Below are 21,185 nucleotides of genomic sequence, written 5' to 3'. Positions count from 1 at the left end.
CATGGAACGGCATATCCTTCTTTTATAACGACTATGTCACACAGCCAGAAGACATTCAGCTGTATACAGATGCAGCGCCTTCCACCGGATTCGGCGGCTACTACAGCGGCCGCTGGTTCGCTTCTGAATGGCCACCAGAATTCAGCTGTCTAATTCAGCAGCCAGACCTTCCCTCATCTGCACTTTACGAAATGTACCCTGTCATCATAGCAGCCATCCTTTGGGGGTATGAATGGTCCAGACATTCCATACTCATCCACTCAGATAACTCGGCAGTAGTCGAAATCATAAACAAAGGCAGATCTCGTTCCCCAGCTATCATGCAATTAGTCCGCAGACTGACACTAATATCGGCTCAACACCAGTTTATCATCCGAGCAGCACACATCCCAGGATACCACAATAGCATAGCTGACTCATTGTCTCGTTTTTCTTTTCAGAAGTTCAGAATCTTGGCTCCAGAGTCAGACATCCATCCCACGCCAGTCCCACCGTTTTCAGCCACCATCTTCAATTAAATCCACAGCTGGAAGCCCTTTCATCGCTTCACGAGAAGCTATCCTCAACGGCCTCGCTCCGAGTACCCTCTCTGCTTACTCGACTGGTTGGAATTGTTTCAAGGCTTACCACTCCTTTTACCAACTCTAATTTCCTCTAATGAATGTTTGGTCCATCTGCAATTTCGTCACTCATGCCCATTCCTACCTAAATATCAGGGCATCCTCCATTCAGACTTACCTATCCGGAATCAACTTTATCTACAAACTCGCCACTGGTGACCAATGCCACTCCATTTCTCACTCTCACGTATCCATGCTCATCAGAGGTCTACGAAAACAAGAACCAGTTCTCACCATTAAACGCTTGCCCTTAACTTCCGACCTCCTTAGCCAATGCATCCACACAATACGTTCCGGCTACTTGAACCCTTCAATCGACAAAACACTAGAAAGCATGTTCTTTCTCGCATTCTTCGGCTTCCTGAGATGCTCGGAATTTGCCCCGTCGACTTCAGCCTTCAATTCAGCCATTCATCCAAGCCTCTCAGACATTACCGCTCATATGCCAGATTCTCTGATATATACCCTTAAGAGAAGTAAAACCGACCAATTTGGAGAGTCATCTCCAATCTACATTTTTTGCCTCAACTCCTTCCTCAGTCCTTATGAGCCACTATCGGAATACGTTCTTTCCAGATACGCCAACCATTCATCTACTCAAGAACCACTCTTCCTCGCAGAAAACTATAAAATGGCCACTAGATTCTGGTTTAGCAAACACTTCCGGAATATTCTCAGCACCTCTGGCATATCTCCTGAACACTACTCTATACATTCATTCCGGATCGGAGCAGCCACCACGCCCGCCAGCACAGGCATCTCTGACAAGACAATCAGAGCCCTAGGTCGCTGGTCATCCGAAGCATACCGCTTGTATATCCGTAATAATCTTAACGATCTCCGTCTAGCCCAAGCTCGCATTGGCTCATCCAAACCTTTGGGGGTCTTCAAGTAACTCTGCTTACTACTACCGAGACGAAGCCCCCACTCTGAGTCTCCCTGGACAAGACTCCCTGATCAACCAGACGGAGAACCATAACGGTCTTTCCCCATCCCTTTCGACCCTTCTTCATTCCATAAAGCTAAATCTGTGTGGTTGTGGCGTGGTCCTTGCTAGTGAAGTGTTTTTTTATAGTTATTCATTGTACAGCACTTTGGTCAGTTTTGCGCTGTGTGTAAATGTGCTTTTATAAATTAAAATTACTTACTTACTTACTTACTTATTAGATTCTGGGGCCCCACCATAGTCTAATCTGTCCCGCCACAGTTTCATAATAAACCAAAAATATAACTAAACTTCCCCTTTTAACCCCCTGGGGTCGGCAATCACGCCGGCGTGATCTGCTCGCTTTTTTTCTTATCAGTGCAAAAGAAATTCAAAATACTTTGTTGGTTTTGATCTTACATTTAAGTGTTTTACATCATTCGATCCAGTTAAGTTTCTATTTTTTTTGTGTATACTCACAATAAAAACAAAGTGTTGTGTCTTTCGCCAAATAAAGAAAAATAAACATGATGCTAGTTCTGCCTTCTCTTTGTCAGGGAAGTCCATTCTGAAACGCGTCCGAAAATGAACTGTAACTCAGCGAATACTTGTCACTCAGGAACGAGACATTTGTCTTTATGAAGCTAGAATTCTCTTCTTTTAAATGAAGTAATTTATATTAAAAACACATATTCTTAGTTTATGTAATCCGTTTGAAACCAAGGAGAGGCGCAGTTTTTCGTTCTCTCTTCATTATTTTTTAATGAGCTGATGCCGCCACGCCCCCCAGCGCTATTCACATGCTAATAGTTGAGGTGATCTATACGCATCGCACACGCCCTCCGATCAATGCCATGATGAAAACACGCAGTTTCTCGTCAGATTCACGGATAGTTCATCGCGTTTTGAGGATGGCACGCTTCTCCGGTAAAGTCGTCCTCCAGATGATTATGGACAGCGAGGAAGAATTCTCCTTTTCCTCAGAGAAACGGTTGCATCTCAGACGGAGAACGGCTGCATTTTCAAGAGCGAATTGATCCCACAGAGGATACAAGTTCGAGTAAGTTGTTTAGTGTTTATATAATTCTTTTCTGATTATATAGAACTCATGTGAATTTTCAGACTATATTTTGCTTAGTTTTGGTTAGCTTTTGACATCTTACAGGAAAGATTGCCTTACAATATCCCTAACATTCGTATATGGTCGTGTTTCAATGTGATATTACTCTCTAAACATATTTGTATTATATTTCAATCCGTTTTGATTAGCTTATGACACTGATTATCATGCTAAAAATACTGATTTTTGCGAATATCTGCTTAGGTGTAAATATGATTTCGTGCAAATATATTTCAGCCTCCGGTAAAATGTGATACTGTCTAAATACTAGACATTATATTTTTATATATAAATGTTCGGTTTTGGTTAGCCTATGACACACGCTAAAATATTGCCACAGATGATTGTGAATGCAGGTGTAAATGTTTGAAATGTTCTAAATGCATGCGCAGATAATGGCCATCAACAGCTCGCGATCTATGGCCCATAAATAGATATTTCTCCGTCCTATGGCCCATCAACAGATATATAGACTACATGCATTGTGCGTCCATACCCATTAATCGCCCATCTTTGGATAATGTATGCTAACACAGTTGTTTTTATGTTTTTTAGGAATGTGTTTGCATCATGATCTCCTTCTCCAGCAGAGGGACACGCAGGTGTCGTTCAGTTCTCAATCGAGAATGATGGTAAGTGCACAGACGTAATATTTTACTGATGAAATGTAATTGTGTTTACAATATACATAATATACTCGTCATAATATACAAGTAGGGCCTACCTATTCTTGTGTGAAATTACAAAATCGGTTGTCTTTTTCTTAATCCATGGCCATTAGTGATTGATGATGATAATAATACAGTTTCTTTGATTGTGTTATCAACAGATGTGACAATGAACATGTCCAAGCACCTGTCCCGAAGAGAGCCATGGCAAACAAGCAACAGGTCCAAGTCCACCCTGTCATGGAAAACCGAGACTGATGTTGACATGGTTGCACAGACTGCGTGATTCCTGCCCGGGAAACTGGACCGCAAGTGACCTCTGTTTACTCACATTCGCCCATGAGTCTGTTTGTAACAGTATACACTACCTTTCTTTCTTTTTTTTAAAGGATGTGTAAAGTTATATTGTTAGGAAAGATTTCTATTTTGAATAAATGCTTTTCTTTTTAATCAGTGAATCCTGAAAAAAATATCACAGGTTATAAAAAAAATTAAGCAGCACAACGGTTTCCAACATTGATAATACCTGATTATCAAATCATGATATTAGAATGATTTCTGAATGATCATGTGACACTGAAGACTGGAGTAAGGATGCTGAAAATTCAGCTTTGATCAAAGAAATAAATTATATTTTAAAGTATATTAAAATAGAAAATCATTATTTTAAATTGTAATAATATTTCACAATATTACTGTTGTTTCTGTATTTTTTATCAAATAAATGCAGCCTTCCAAAAATATTAAAAATGGTAATGTGTCCAAACGTTTGACTGGTACTATATGTTTATATATGTACGGTAGCACTGTGGTCTTGTGAGGCACAACATTTAGTTCCTCCACATAGAGGAATTACAATAAAAACAGATTAAAAAACAAAACCTTTGAATGTCCTCTCATTCTCAGATTCTCCTCTCTGCCTCACAGCACCTTGATGGGGGCATTAGCCATGGATGGGGGAGTGTCTATTGTCTCCCCTCATTCATATTCATGGCCATCAACACCCCTACGCATAAAGCAGTACTGGCACAAAAACTGACTTGCAAAGTTTAAATCATTATATTGTTGTTTTGTGAAAGAGTGATCAGAATGATTTTCACATCATTTTGTAGTAAACATTCTAGCCTACTAGAATGGTAACTCAAAAGTCTTGTGCCAAACTATTCAGTATGAGTTATATGGGCTCATTGCAGTGACACATTTTTTCCCAAAACGTACTAACCACGCATAATATTTTTTTTCTATAAAATGCAAACATGTAACTTCCATTTTGCTCACATATTATTGTAGCAGAGTTTGTGCTGCAATACAGCATAATTATGTGTTGGCCAAAGGTATGTTGTAAGTAGCTGAAATAAGCACAAATGTCAGGGCATGTCAAAACCTCTCAAGGGCCCCAAAAACCCCTCAGACCCCAGGGGGTTAAAGTTCAGGTAGAATTGACAAAAAAATTTCTTTGTGAAATTTGCACACTGAACATGGGTTGGAGCTCGTTTTAAATCAGGCATGTGGGGGCAGATAACTACCTCCATATTTAAAGAAGGGAGACATCAAGTTTTCATTAGTCAAAATGTTCAAAAAAAGAAGAAAAGAAAGAAGGCTAACATTTTTGGCAGAAAGTTTAAACCAGAAACCATTATTTTAAAATATCACAGAAGCACCGACATGGAGAAAAAGCAGTTCCCTTTCAAGGGAACTCGAGCTGCGTTGAGACGCGGTGGGAACGCCTTGTGTGATTGCGTCATGAAGCACATGTATAATCAATCCAATGGAACCGGGAGACGTCATGGGCGGGTGACGTCACCGACCAGGAAGCTATATAGCACTCCCGTGAACACACACAAACCAGCTTTGTTGCCTTCAGCAAGTGCGATCTGTGTAATACTGTCCTTGTCTATTTATTGTCTGTCTGTCTCAGTATCTAGATATTATGGAGAAACAAGAATTCAAAACGTTGTGTTGTTCCCTACCCTCGTTTTATCTCAGGTGGGGACGCGCATCAGCTTTGTGTTGCTTGTTTGGGAGTTTTGCTTACCCAGTCAGTTCTCGAGGGGACTGACTGAGTATTGCAGAGGTTGTCTGTTTCAACTCACTCCCGCCGGGCATCCTTCGAGGAGGACGGTTCGGTTGCGCGCGCTCCCCGAGGCGCGAGTCCCGCTGCTGCCGAGGCACAGCGGCGACGTGCATCTCGGGAATCGCGCAAATGGTTTTAACAGCGAGGTTTGAGACGGGCGCGCCCTATCTCTGACACACGTGTTAGTTCCAGTGCCTATCGTGCTGCGATCTCCAGTTCCGAGGAATTGGTATCGTTAGTGTGAAAAAAGAAAAAGAAAAAAGAAAAGGATATATGTGTATACGTATATTATGAACAAAGCTTGTGAGTTTTCAATGAATAAATTAATAAGTCAGCTCATAACTCTGTTGTATAAAGAGGAGCTTATGAAAGGAGGTTTTATTTTGTGCTGATTGCCTAGTTAAATGTTTTCTGGCCAGCTGAACATTATGAGAGTGAGAATATAAGTAAATCTCTATATCTCAGCCTCCTCGTCGGGGATTGCAGTTTTTCCTATCTCCACACTGAGGAGTTGAGATCGTGGAATAAACCGGTTTCTATTTTATGTGTTTATCCCCCAAACTTCTACTAAAGTAATGTTTTGGGTATTAAATATCATAGTATGACAGTGCCTCGGGATAAAGAGACGCTTACTAGCTATCTCTCTCCCGAGTCGGCGTCATCATTACCCCGACGTTATCCACCAGCCATCATAAATAATAGATAAATATTATAAGGCAGCATTGGTGGGTAAACTATATAAGGACATGGATGAATGTGAGGATGTCAGCACTGACGCTATTCGAGAATTGCGTCCCGCAACAGATAAACTGTATGGGGGAGGGACGGTTTCGAGAAATCGTTTCTCCTCGGCGTCCTCTGGGGGGCGACTCTCTGAGGAGGGTCGCAGCGCTGCCAGTTTGGTTGTTTTCCTGCTGGTGGCCACGGAGTGATATACGTTTTTCTATGTATAAAAAATATATATATATATGTCTGTTCTCTGAACGCTTCGCTTTCAACAAAATGAAGATATATACTATCCAGCGGTGTTCCAGAGGTGTCTTCCTCACCGATCTAATGTTCCTGAGACTGCTGGGCGGGAGCAGTCTCAGCCTACTAAAGCTCCTCACAGCATAAAGTGTTGCAAAATAGAGCGTCGCCATTCAGGCTCATCCACAATCGAGAGGGACCTGGGTGGCGGTCGCTGTCTAGCCAGTTAGAGATATGCAAGATCTGAGAACTGTTTTATCTCTAATATAGCTGGAAGAAGAAGCCCTGACGCTGAGGCTGCAGGCTTCTGAGGGTGGTCCCCTCCGGGGTAGGGACGGTTTTGAGAAATCGTTTCTCCTCGGCGCCCTCTGAGGTGTGACTCTCTGAGGAGGGTCGCAACGCTGCCAGTTCGGTTCGCCTGCCGGTTCAGGACACCGAGGTGTCAACGTCCACAAACGATCCTCCGAGGAGGGTCGTAGAGCAGTCAGTTCGGTTTCCCTGCCGGTTCGCCGTTTCAGGGCGCCGAGGTGCCTGCTTTTTCCAACGATCCTCCGAGGAGGGTCGTTGGAACTAAGATAGTTAGAGGTAGGCAAGATCTGAGGACTGTCGTTATCTCTAATGAAACTTAGAAGAGAAGTCCTGACGCTGAGGCTATCAGGCTTCTGAGGGTTCCTCCGGGGCAGGAACGGTTTTGAGAAATCGTTTCTCCTCGGCGCCCTCTGGGGTGCGTCTCTCTGAGGAGGGTCGCAGCGCTGCCAGTTCGGTTGTTCCCTGCCGGTCCTCCGTTCAGGGCACCGAGGTGTCAGCGTCTCCAAACGATCCTCCGAGGAGGGTCGTAGAGCGGTCAGTTCGGTTTCCCTGCCGGTTCGCCGTTTCAAGGTGCCGAGGTGCCTGCTTTTTCCAACGATCCTCCGAGGAGGGTCGTTGGAACTAAGATAGAGGTAGGCAAGATCTGAGAACTGTCGTTATCGCTAATAAAACTTAGACAAGAAGTCCTGACGCTGAGGCTATCAGGCTTCTGAAGGTTCCTCCGGGGCAAGGACGGTTTTGAGAAATCGTTTCTCCTTGGCGTCCTCTGGGGTGCGACTCTTTGAGGAGGGTCGCAGCGCTGCCAGTTCGGTTGTTCCCTGCCGGTCCTCCGTTCAGGGCACCGAGGTGTCAGCGTCCCCAAACGATCCTCCGAGGAGGGTCGTAGAACGGTCAGTTCGGTTGTTACCTGCCGGTTCGCCGCTTCAGGGCACTGAAGTGACTGTTCAACCAAATCCAGAGGCCAGTCTCGAGAGACTGGTGCCCTTAGCAGAATTTCTGGCAGCGTGGAAACTACTGCCACATATTTCTCAGTGGGTCCTGCACACTATAGAAAAGGGTTTAGAATTCAGTTCGGTTCTCGTCCGCCCAGATTTCTAGGAGTCCTCCCCACAGTGGTGGACCTCGAGCAGGCTCTGGTTATGGAGCAGAAAGTGCTGACACTTCTGCAAAAAGAAACTATAGAAGGGGTTCCTCCTCCCAGCAGACAGTCAGGGTTTTACAGCCGCTACTTCATTGTTCCGAAAGAGGATGAGGGGTTGTGTCCCATTCTAGACCTGCGTCTATTTAACAGCAGGTTTCAGAATCTCATGTTCATAGTATGCTTACGCTAATATGATTGTGTCACAGATTCAGCCCGAGGGCTGGTCTGTCACAATAGACTTGAATGACGCTTATCTATCCATCCTCATCACAGGAGGTTCCTGAGGTTTGCTTTCAGGGGCGAAGCATACCAGTATCAGGTTCTTCTATTCGGCCTAGGTTGCGACTCAACGTCAAGAAGAGTGTGCTCCTCCCAGCTCAGAGGACCACTTTTCCAGGTGTTATATATGGTTAGCTGTAAATGGGGTAAAACTAGGCCAGTCACTCACTGTGGAACAGTTTCAGACTGTTGGGTCTCATGGCAGCTGCGTCCAACGTAATTACTTTTGGCCTTCTGTACATGACACCCCTGCAGTGGTGGCTCAGGACCAAGGGGTTTTCTCCGAGGGGAAATCCATTTTCGCATGATCAAGGTCACGCGGCTATGCCTAAGTGCCTCGATCATGTGAAAGAACCTTGGTTCCTCGCCCAGGCCCAGTGTTGGGGGCTTCTTGTCGACGCTTATGCTATCGACGGATGCTTCCCTCATAAGTGGGGGGTGAGTGGTCACTCGGCGAAGGGTCTTTGGCAGGACCATTTCCTTTTGGCACATAATTGGCTAGAAGTGATGGCGGTATTCCTAGAATCTCAATACTTCCTGTCAGAACCGAGAGGTCACCATGTGCCTGATCCTTCTGGACAGCACACTGATGGTCTCGTATATCAGAGTAGATATCCTGTTGAGGCAGGGGCTGAGGCCCGGGGAATGGAGACTTCACCCCGAGGTGGTGGAGCTTCTTTGGGAGAACTTCGGTTAAAACTTTGCCTTTGTGGTTATCCCTGACGCATCCAGCTCCGCTTGGACTGGATGCGATGTATTAGGTGTGGTCGAGGCTACACCTGTACGCATTTCCCGATATCTTTGCTCCTGGGAGTTACCCATCTGGAGTCATGGATACTGTGGGCTCGGCCTCTGAGGGGGCCCAGCTCATAGATTCAGGTCTCTCGACTGAGGTCGTGGAGACCTTACTCCAGTCTAGAGCTCCCTCCACGAGAAGACTGAATATGCATTGAAATGTAAACTGTTCTCTGCCGGGTGCGGAGAACACCTTCTGAATCTTGCTATCTGCCCTATGGTACAGTACTTGATTTCTGCAATGAATGTTTCTTTGCTGGGTTATCTCTGAGGAGAGATCCTTATTTCATCTTCTCCGTGGTACATGAGGCTGAGGCCTGCACGTACTTGGATTTGCACCTGGTATGGTGGTAGTCTTTCTTCACCCCAGGCCGGGTTGTATTACTAGGTACCTACTCAATTTGCGGGTCAATTGTGCTGCAGGCCTTCTGTCCTCCACCTTAATCAGGAAAAGCTGAGACAGATATTGAGCAAGCAAGTAGTTGAGGCTATCTCACTTGCTTATGTATCGGCTGGACAGCCTTCACCTTTGGCTGTCCGGGCCCACTCTACTAGGAGTATGGCTGCCTCTGGGCTTTAATTTCAGGAGTTTCTCTCCACGACATCTGTAATGCGGCAGGCTGGTCCTTACCGCATACATTTGTCCATTTTTATGACTTGGACCTAGACTCCACTCCAGGGTCTAGGGGGCTTGTTTCGTAGTACGCGCACAGTCTTCATACACAACAGGCATTTGTCATATGGCGTCGTGGGTATAGGGTTCCCACCGCGTCTCAACGCAGCTCGAGTTCCCTTGAAAGGGAACGTCTCAGGTTACGTATGTAACCCTGGTTCCCTGAGAGGGAACGAGACGCTGCGTTGCTTTGCCATACTCCCTGCATTCCTGTGATCATCTTGCTTCAGGCTTTTTCAAAGCTAGTTTGTGTGTGTTCACGGGAGTGCTATATAGCTTCCTGGTCAGTGACGTCACCCGCCCATGACGTCTCCCGTTTCCATTGGACTGATTATACATGTGCTTCATGACGCAATCACGCAAGGCGTTCCCACCACGTCTCAACGCAGCGTCTCGTTCCCTCTCAGGGAACCAGGGTTACATACGTAACCTGAGACGTTTTCATCTAAAATGGTTACATGCAATTAATTTACATGTAAATGATGACTGACGACAGATGATTTATTATAAAAAGAGACTGCAAACTCAGCTTGTTTCTGCATTTCCTAGTTGCACATAAAAGTCCCCTTTGCCACAAGTGAAGCATTTGAACAGTCAGAGAAGATTTTTAGTCTAAATAACCTGCCACCTTTTCTTTTAGAAATAGAAAAATCTTGATCAGCTGATGTGAATCCTGATGTTTTTTTAAGTTCTTTTATATATGCTTTCATTGTCTAGTTTGATCAGTCATCAACATAAGATTGCCAAATTTAGAGACAATAAGTCGATTCATAGGAAGTTATTATTGGCTGATTTATGGCAGATCGATCAGAGTATCCTTACAAAACACTTACATTTATATATTAATATTTAAAATACTGGAATGAGCAAAGATTTTGTGGCACCTCTAGCAATTTGTCATGAATTTTCTTGTTTCCGTTTTTATCAAAATACAGTACATCATGTGTTATTCATTTCTCATTATTGATTATAATAATCCTTTGAGATCCAGCAGTGTTTTAATCAGATCATCTGAAGGATTTGAATAACACATTGTGTAAAAATAAAGTGTGTGTGTGTGTGTGTGTGTGTGTGTGTGTGTGTGTGTAATAAAGTGTATGAATATCAATAACGGTGATAAAGCAGTAACAAATCAGTCAAACAACTGGAAAAATGTCAGTTTAGTGTGTGTGTGTGTGTGTGTGTGTGTGTATGTGTGTGACACTGAAGAGTCTGAATAATAAAGAGCACAGAGGGGTTCAGTGAATGTGTGTAAAGGTGTGTATCAGTCAGTGTGTGTGTTGTTTAATGTGACACAGAGACACTGAAGAGTTATAATAATTAAATCTAAATCCAGCATAAAGTGGTTCAGTGAATGTGTGTGTGAATGTGTGTAAGTGTGTGAGTGTGTGTGTGTCAGAGACGCTGTAGAAGGACAGAGTGCCGGCCGACACGTCCACAAACACTCCTGCTCTCTTACAGGATCCTGGACCAGCAGAAACAGCAGTGGAGATATTATTGTGATAGACAGTGAGTGTGTGACCAGAGCAGAACAGACTCCAGGACTTCTCATTACATCCAAACGCACAGTCAAAACTCTCTCCTTTCCTCTCCATTCCTTTATACGACACTGAGATATGAACATATCCACTGCATTCACACTCCCAGTAACAGCGTCCAGTCAGACTCTCTCCACACAGAACCTGATGATGATGACACTCAAATCTCTCTGGATGATCAGGATACGACTGACTCTCTGACACACGCGTCACCTTTCTGTTCTCCTCAGACAGAGCGAGGAGAGTGTTTGCTGTGTTTGGATCCAGTGTGAGATCAACGGCATCTGAACACAAGAACACACATTACAACAGCAACATTTACAACAACACACACTACAACTGTGTTTGAGGACTTACATCTGTGTAGTCTTGATGTCATCATGAACTCTTTAACTTCTGAACTGTGATCCACACTAGAAAACACACACACACACACACACACACACACACACACACGTCATATTTAATATTAATAAATGTATTTTTCTTAGTAAGAATTTCTGTTGAATTCACTTCCTTTTCACTTCCTTCCTTCCTTTTCTCACACACACACTCTCTCTCACACGCACACTCTCTCTCTCACACACACACTCACCTCTCTCACACACACACACACCACTCTCTCTCTCTCTCTCTCTCTCTCTCTCACACACACACTCACCACTATCTCTCTCTCTCACACACACACACACACACCACTCTCTCTCTCTCTCTCTCTCTCTCACACACACACACACACACACACACACCACTCTCTCTCTATCTCTCTCTCTCTCACACACACACACACACACCACTCTCTATCTCTCTCTCTCTCTCTCTCTCTCTCTCTCACACACACACACACCACTCTTTCTCTCTCTCTCTCACACACTCACCACTCAATCACTCTCTCTCACACACACACACACACACACACACACACACACACACACACACACACACACACACACACACACACACACACACACACCACTCTCTCTCTCTCTCTCTCTCTCTCTCTCTCTCTCTGACGCGTCGGCATGGCGTTAAGGTACCGGTCGGAGTGGAATGCTCCGTTGAGGAATGTAGCCTCGCAGTTGGAGAGATTGTTGGGCATAGTTGCATTAAGTCGGCGTCGAGAATGAACAGTGCAATTGTATTGTTTTTGGAGTCAATTGAAAAAGTTAATCAAGTTGTTGAACAAGGGATTGTAATAAAAGACGAACATATTGAAATTTTCCCGCTTGTTAATCCAGCAAAAAAAGTTGTGATTTCAAACGCACCGCCGTTTATTAGTGACGAGATTTTAGAGCGTGAATTGGCAAGACACGGGCAGATAGTTTCGGCAGTAAAAAAGATTCCACTGGGTTGCAAATCCCCATTTTTGAAACATGTCGTGTCTTTTCGCAGACAACTTTTCATGATTCTGAAGGGGGATGTGGAAGAATTAAATTTAGCGCTGAAGTTTAAAGTAGAGGGATTTGACTATGTGATTTTTGCCACAACTGAGACGATGTGTTTCAGGTGTCTGGGCGTTTGCCCAGAGCAAAACAATGCTCCCCAAAGTGATGTAATTAAACAAAATGTGATTCAGGCTGAAAAGGAAGCAGAGCCAACCTTAGGTAGGCCTACACAAAAGTCTAGTGAAAGTGCAAGCACTGATAAAGAAAAAAGTACTGAGGGTAATGAGATTGATACAAAGGTACAGGATGGTGAAATGATAATTACAATTCTATCAAACTCTGAAATCAAATTATGAATTGGAAGAATATCTCCAGAGTTTGAGAGACACAAAGCAGAGACGGACCCTGAGCAAGTACAGGCTGAGTGTGTGTGTGTGTGTGTGTGTGTGTGTGTGTACAGGCTGAGTGAACACAGTCTCGCCTTCGAGACCGGCAGACACAGAAAGAGCTGGTTACCCCGAGAGCAGAGAGTGTGTGTTCAGTGTAGGACAGGAGAGATCGAGACCGAGACACACTTCCTCCTTCACTGTCACAAATACAGTTCAGTCAGAGACCTCTACTTTAACAAACTCACTCACACAATACAGAACTTTACAGCCATGACTGAAGTAGAACAGGTCAAGATCATATTAGGAGAGGGACACACCGCAGCACTGGCTGCCAGACGAGACAGCAGGTGTGTGTGTGTGTGTGTGTGTGTGTGAGTGAGTGTGTGTGTGAGAGAGAGTGATTGAGTGGTGAGTGTGTGTGTGTGAGAGAGAGAGAGAGAGAGAGAGAGAGAGAGAGAGAGAGAGAGAGAGAGAGAGAGAGAGAGAGAGAGAGAGACAGAGAGAGAGTGGTGTGTGTGTGTGAGAGAGGGAGGGAGAGAGAGAGAGAGGTGTGTGTGTGTGAGAGAGAGTGATTGAGTGGTGAGTGTGTATGTGTGTGAGAGAGAGAGAGAGAGAGAGAGAGAGAGAGAGAGAGAGAGAGAGAGAGGTGTGTGTGAGAGAGAGTGATTGAGTGGTGTGTGTGTGTGTGTGTGTAAGAGAGAGTTTATTTATTTATTATGTTTTACTTATTTTTATAACACTTTAGTTAAAATATTTAAAAACAATTAACAAACATACACTTTACTCAAGACATTTAGCAAAAATTAATTCACCATCTCTAACAGAGCACAACATTTCTTTGTAATTCCATACATTTTCAAAATTCTCTAGATTCTTTATAGTTTTATAAAATAAAAAATCAAATTTGATTCTTACTCTTATCAAACTCTTGAAAACTTGTACTACATCCCGAACAACTTCGCCATCTATTTTTTATTTTCTTGTCAAATAAATAGCCATTTTCGCTTTTCCAATGACAAAATTAACAAGTTGCCCTTTTTTTCTCTTTTTTTTTCCAAAACTTGAAAGCAAAGATGAATCCAACCTTTGAAAATATTACTTTAAAATCCACAAACATGGAATTAAGCATAAAAAACAAGTTTTTAAGCCTATCACAATGTACAAAACAGTGAAAAATAGTTTCCCTCTGATCACAAAATGGACATTTGCTATCAACTGCTGAATTAATTATGCTAACAAACGCATTTACAGCAATAATACCGTGCAGTATTCTCCACTGCAAATCCCCATTTGCTTTGGTCAATGGTGGCTTGTACAAACTTCTCCATACAGGTTTACAATCATCTTCAACACCAAAATGAACAGCCCATGGCGTTTCGACCCGCACTTTCAATTTTTCCTTGTTTAACATTTTAACACATAATTCATACAACTTTTTTCCATTCACAGAGCAAAAATTCAACATTTCCAATCTTTTTGTCCCAAGTAAATGATGAGAGCTTTCCTCTTCAGCAAACTTTGGTGAAATGTCCATGTTTGGAAAAGTGTCAATTTCTTCTGGTACAGATCGACCACTGCCAAATTCTATAATTAAAGCTTGTCTTCATCAGTCAGAGTTTTCTTAACTAAAGGTTCTTCAAGAAGCCAATGAAGAAATGACATAGGCATAGTCCTTACAGTTCTTACTAATGACCATGCTTTTAGAACACTACGGTAGTATAAGGGAAGGCCTTTTATGTCTCCCGCTTCACAGTTAATCCAAAAAAGATTTTTATTTAACCCCAAGCCTCCTACTTTTTCCAAAATAAAATGTATTCCTGCTTCCCATACATTGCTTTGACCATACAATTTTTTTTGAATAAACTGTAACCTAAACGCAGTTTTACGGCTTTCTAGATGCAGAAGACCTTGTCCACCATCATCCCTTGTTAGAAATAACACACATTGTGGTACCCAGTGCATCTTCTTATTCCAAAAGAAATCAACCATTAAAGCCTGGATTCTTGACAGAAGACCTGCAGGTGGTTCAAGTACTGCCACACGGTGCCATAAAGTTGCTGCTACCAAATTGTTAATTATTAAGGAGCGTCCAGTGTTTCCTCTAGGATTTTTTCCAGCTGTGGTGGCAGGCCCATTTCCCCTGGGGGAGGGGGCGTCGCCCATGAGTGATATTTCCATGGGCCACACCCCCTTGCCCCAGGTGTTTAAACCTCCCCTAAGTATTATAATTAGGGCTGGGTATCGATTCAGATGTTCCAATTCGATTTCGATTCGACTCACACAAATCCTATATTTGTAAAAAAAGAACAGTGAACATAAGTTTACAAGTGGTGAAATTAATCAAAAGAAATTAAGAGCTACAAACCTGTATATTAAACTATTTTTATTTTAGGTACACTTGGGTACATTAAAACAGAACCCAACTCTATATTTCAAAAGCATACAGTGAATAGACGGGATTTTGATGCAAGATGAAAAATCGATTATTGAAAAAGTCAGAACAGTCTCATGCCTTGATCAAACAGGATCAGGTTATTTTATGTTAAGATAAAACTAACATAAAATCTCACAGCATTAGAGTAACATGGAGGCTGCAAGCTAATACTGGCTTTTGGGTGATAGATAAATAAATATGAAAAAAAAAATCAATTCGTAACCTTTGAGAATCGATTTTGAATAGACCACATTTAAAAAAACGATTAATCGAAGAAAAAAAAAAGTTGCCCAGGCCTAATTTTAATATGAAAGGCTCCAATTTAGAGCGGCAAAGCGATTATGCGCATCCCGTGCGCCGAATGATGCACTTGAAGCAACGCAAAATTCACAGTGTGCAGCTCAGATGGAAAAAAATAGGGGAGCGCTACATTGAAAAGTTCAAAGCAGAAAGCGAAGAGATATTTGATGCTTAGTGTATTATATCTAATCTATGCAACATTTTAAGCAGTTTTAAATTTCAGTTACAGTGCGCATGAAGAACAATTCATAGTGCTCTCTACTCCAGTGCTGTAGGCTAATCTTACAGACACCCGGGAGAAAGGAATATGATTTAGAATGCGCAATAAACTCCAGCAAGATAAAGTAATGTAATGCAAACCATAGACCTTTATCTACAAATAAAGTATAATAATGGGAACATTGATCTTGGAGAGAGTGTCATCGTATTACTGACGTAGCGGTCGTAACCGAATGTGATGCGCTGTTTGAATGCTGAATGGAGAATGACTGAGGAGAGATGAGTTTCCATTAACTTTAACGACTTAAATATTATTTTTTTACCTCACATTATGCTATCGAATGACTTTAGAAGTCTTGGAATATAGTGCACAAAAACGTTATGGTACTTTACATGTTTTTTATGCCTTTAGTGGGGCTTAACAATAACGCAATAGTATGCACAATATCGGAGCTCACTGAGAAGCTGAAGCCGTGGCGGGAGGATTTTTGGTGTGGCGGCCCACCACGGCGGAATGAATGTAGCGGAAACACTGGCGTCCTCTATATGACATTTGTGGCAATAGCCACTTCCATTTTTTAAGTATTACTTCAACTATCTCTATAACACCATCCCAATTTTTCCTCATAGTTTGATCATCACCCAAATGGACTCCCAAATATTTAACGCCCCCTGTAACCCATGACATTCCGCCTGGTAAATTTGGTTTTCCTTGAGTCCACCCACCTACTTCCAACGCAGTGCATTTAGACCAATTCGCTTTTGCTGAAGACACTTTGCCATAACTTTCTACCACCCCTTTGATCTTTTCCACATCACTACTTCCCTTAACAGCTATAATTACATCATCTGCATAGGCAGATAAACATAAACTCTGTTCTCTAGACAAAGACACTCCTTCTAAATACCTCTTAATTTACATAAAAACGGCTCAATTGCGATTGAATACAACATTCCTGACATTGAACAACCCTGCCTAATTCCCCTTTTGACTTTCAAAGGGACACTCAAGCCACCATTGACCTTCACTACACTTTCAATGTCACCATACAATACTCTAACCATTTCAATAAAAGTAGGAGGAAACCCAAAAAAATCAAGCGCATTCCATAAATATTGGTGTTCAATTCGGTCAAAGGCCTTTTCCTGGTCTAATGAAACCATGCCAAATTTCTTACCTGTAATTTTTGCTATATCAAAAATGTCTCTAATTAAAGCAATGTTTTCTGTGATCGACCTGCCCGGTACACAGTACGACTGATCCGCATGTATGATTTGCTCCATCACTTTTTTCAACCTATTGGCCAAAGTCTTCGATAAAATCTTAAAATCAACACAAGGCAAGGACACGGGCCTCCAGTTTTTGATTTCTTTCAGATCTCCTTTCTTGGGTAAAAGGGTCAAAACTGCCCTCCTGCAGCTCAACGGCAGCTGTCCTCTGGCAATGCTGTCACAGAAAACTTCCAACAAGTCATTGCCCACCAAATCCCAGAAAGCTTTATAGAAATCAACCGTTAGACCATCTAACCCTGGAGCCTGGCCGTTTTCCATGCCCATTAAAGCTGTACACAATTCTCCCAGAGTTAGTTGGCTCACCAACTTTTCTTTTGCCTCCTCCTGCACTTGAGGTAGGCCTCCGAGAAAATCTTGTACTAGCTCTTGGTCCTCGGTGTACTCACATTTAAACAAGTCCTTGTAAAAGTCAGCAGCCCTCCTGCGCACATCAGCAGTTTCAGTGAGCTCTTGCCCATCAGCTGACCGAAGACAATGAATGATTCTACTTTGGCCATTTTTCTGTTCCAGGCTGAAAAAAAACTTGGAAGGAGCATCCATTTCAGAAAAATTCTGAAACCGAGATCTGATCAATGCCCCCTGTGCTTTACTACCGAGCAGATCTCTCAATTCCGCTTTTTTTCCAATGAGAGCATTCACTTGATTTCCTGTAGAATCACATAAATTTTGAAGCTCTAAAATATCATTTTCCAAAACTTAATTTTTTTTAGACGTATACTGGGTGACATTGAAATTGTATTGTACACATAGTTGTTGTATTTGTTTCTTTCCCAAATCCCACCACTGTTGTACACTTGAAAACATTGCCTTTTTATCCTTCCATTCCTTCCAAAAAAAAAAAAAAATTTAAATGCAAATCTTGCAACAAAGCACTATTAAAAATCCAATACGCACTTTTTACTTTCAAACACTTTATAAATACACTTGCTATCACCATGGAATGGTCAGAAAAACACACAGGACTAATACAACATGTTTTTACAATTTGTACTTGATGTTTAAAACAATACAACTTATCCAGTCTTGCCATTGAAACTACACTTTCCCTTATTTGTACCCATGTGTATTGTTTCGTTTTACTGTTCAAGTTTCTCCACACATCTACTAGATCATTAGTTTCAATAAAACGATTCAATGACAACCTGGAAGCTGTATGAGGCTCTAGATGGTTTCTTTCTACATCCATCGCAGTACAATTAAAGTCCCCTGCAATCAGGAGATAATGGTCAGGATCACAATTCTGTACAGTGTTTAACAATGTTTCTAAAAACAGCATTCTCTCAGCTGCCATAACTGGAGCATATACATTAATAAAAAACAAACGTTGCAACATCAAATTTTGCCATAACTTTTAAAAGTCTTCCTTCCACAATTTATTCCACCTCATACGAGATTGGCAAACATTTTTTTGCAAAGAAAACTCCTACACCAGCACTTGTACTTTTTTTGTGACTAAAAATAGCCATACCCTCCCATTCTCTTTTCCAATCTACTTCATTTATGATGTCACTATGGGTTTCATTTTCATTAATTGAAACAATTGACTCCTTTTCTTAATATCTCTTGCTCCATTCAGATTTAAAGTTGCAAACTTCAAATCAATTATAAATAAAATGTAAAGAAATCCAATCATAAATTGCAAAAAAACAAACAGAAACAACAACCAGTAAAAGTTTTTGTTTTCATTTCAGTTAAATTTGATCTACACGCAATTTTCGTAAAAAAAAATTTCAATCTGTGGAAATCTCGATTTGGTAGTCCTCCTTCCCCCCTTTCTCTCATTAAGAAACGTGCCGACTCAATGAAAGTTTTACGATCCGGAAAAAAATCATCTATCACCACATTCCGTTTGCCTTTTGTTATGTTCCAAGACTGTACCCACTAGGCTCCTGGCTCTCATTCAGAGACATCATAGTATCTGAGGGCTCTACCTCACAAGAACTGACCATAGAAGCATCAGTAGATGAGTCATCAGAAGTGTCCTCTGAACTATTACCTTCCCCATCTTTTATTGACTCTTGGCTATTCCTTACTTGTTTTTTAATTTTTGAACCCCCTTCATTTTGTCTGGATTTCCTTTTCACCACAGGAATTTTAAATACTAATCCTTCCTCCTCCATCATTATCTTTTCCTCACTTATTGTAGCTTCTATCACGTCTCCCAGCAGGCACAGGATATAGACTCCAACGTCGGTCAGACGTTGGATTTTGGTTGAAAATGAAAGTTGGGTTGACGTCTAAATCCAATGTTTGTTTGACGTCAAGCTCCAACGTTGGAAAGTTGTTGAATTTTGGTTGGAATAAACCAAACCAAAAGGTGAAATGCATGGCCGTACACTTATTACCAGCTTCACTTAAAACTAACCAGATTTACTTTATTTAATTTCCGTTTTAATGAAATCATTATTTTGTATTTTAAAGTCACCATGATGGTGGTTAGCGTTTGCTTTAGTTGTGCTCTTGACCCTTAATTTTACAATATAACATTTTTTCTGGCTGCTATAACTGAATGTGTTTATAAAGCATAATTGTTTTTAGATAAAAAAGCCATGACATCAGGTGATGATGACCACATTGATATCATAATGTCATTGCCTGAATTCCCGATCTTATCTCAGTGTATCTCATACTTAAATTTTATAGGACTTGTGATTTAATTTTGTATTATTCATAATATAATTTATTTGATTCTACAGCCTATCTAGTAGTGTTTTATCAAATAATATACTTGCTTTTTAAAAACTATTTAGTGCACAAAAACGTTTAATCTATGGCATTATTTAGACGCACACAGACATCAAGAAACAGTGTATGAATCTCAACAATGGCTACAAAAAAATCCAGCAGCATAATTTATTAATGCTGCAATGCATCCTGGGAGATATGGGTGAGTTTTGATTGGTGGTACCCAGCATGCACTGCAGCATGAAGCATTTCATTGATTGTCACCATTGTTGAGAGTCATACACTGATTGTTGATAGCTAAGTAATAAAGTAGAGGAAAAAGATTAATGCACTAAATGTTTTAAAGATGTTAATTTATATTACTTGATCAACAATATTACACTCATGCTATATTTTTTCAAAATAAAACAAACACTAAAACCACAAGTCCTATGAAATTAAAAATTAGACACAAATTAAGCGATTCAGGCAATTACATGTTGATGATTTCATCATCACCAATCAACATCCAATTTCACCAAATTTTATTACCTCTAAGCTTTTTTGCCACAACAAATGTGCTGTATGAACACAGTTTTGGCAGCCCGAGAAAATTAAATATTTAAAAGTCAAGGATCAAGAGTCAAACTAAAGCAAACGCTAACCACCATCATGGTGACTTTAAAATACAACTATTGATTTCATTAAAATGGGAATTAAATAAAGTCAGTCTGGTTAGTAATAAGTGAAGCTGGTAATGCTGTTTGAGTTGTTGACTCCTCCTCTGCTGAGATATTCAGAGATTGAATGTGCTGCCATGCATGTCACATTTTTTTGCGGTGCTTATTCCAACCACAATTCAACATCTGTCTGACGTTGGAGCTTGACGTCAAACAAACGTTGGGTTTAGACGTCAACCTGATTTTCATTTTCAACCAAAATATGACGTCTGACTGACGTTGGATTAGTTGGAGTCCAACGTCTTTCTGACGTCACATTGACATAATGTGTTTGCTGGGTAGTTATATATATATAGAGGCCTATATAGTTTTTTTTTTTTTTTTTTTTTAAGAATAAGTAACACAAGGTTTCTAAAAAACTGATATAAGATGAATATAAAATCAAAAATAAACACATACACATGCATACACATCCTTACTTTTTTTTTTTTTTTTTTTTTTTTTTCAAGAATAATAAATATGTTTCTAAGTAAGACAAGTAGAAATAAAACACACTCTCACACATACACACACACACACACATACACACACACTCATACATATTCATTTTCTTTCCTCACTATATATATATTATATATATATATATATATATATTTTTTTTTTTTTTTTTTTTTTTTTTGTGAGTCACTAACCCATGAGGTGTGAGCACA

General features: G+C 41.2%; 1 protein-coding gene across 1 annotated transcript in view; it reads right to left on the bottom strand.

Annotated features, from left to right (window-relative positions):
• Positions 1-10,620: 10,620 nt before the first annotated feature.
• LOC307003782 (uncharacterized protein) overlaps positions 10,621-21,185 on the bottom strand; it is a 91,719-nt gene continuing 81,154 nt past the window's right edge. Inside the window, exons 8-9 of the mRNA XM_079622589.1 lie at positions 11,469-11,524; positions 10,621-11,395 (exon numbers count right to left, since the gene is read on the bottom strand). Of these exons, the coding sequence (XP_079478715.1) occupies positions 10,842-11,395; positions 11,469-11,524 (610 nt within the window). The 3' untranslated portion in view covers positions 10,621-10,841. The remainder of the gene's footprint in view (positions 11,396-11,468; positions 11,525-21,185) is intronic.

Source organism: Phoxinus phoxinus (genome assembly GCF_949152265.1).
Source record: "Phoxinus phoxinus genome assembly, chromosome: 1".
In the NCBI taxonomy this organism is placed as follows: domain Eukaryota; kingdom Metazoa; phylum Chordata; class Actinopteri; order Cypriniformes; family Leuciscidae; genus Phoxinus; species Phoxinus phoxinus.
Note: the sequence above shows the minus strand (reverse complement) of the source record. Positions and strands in the feature narration are given on the sequence as shown.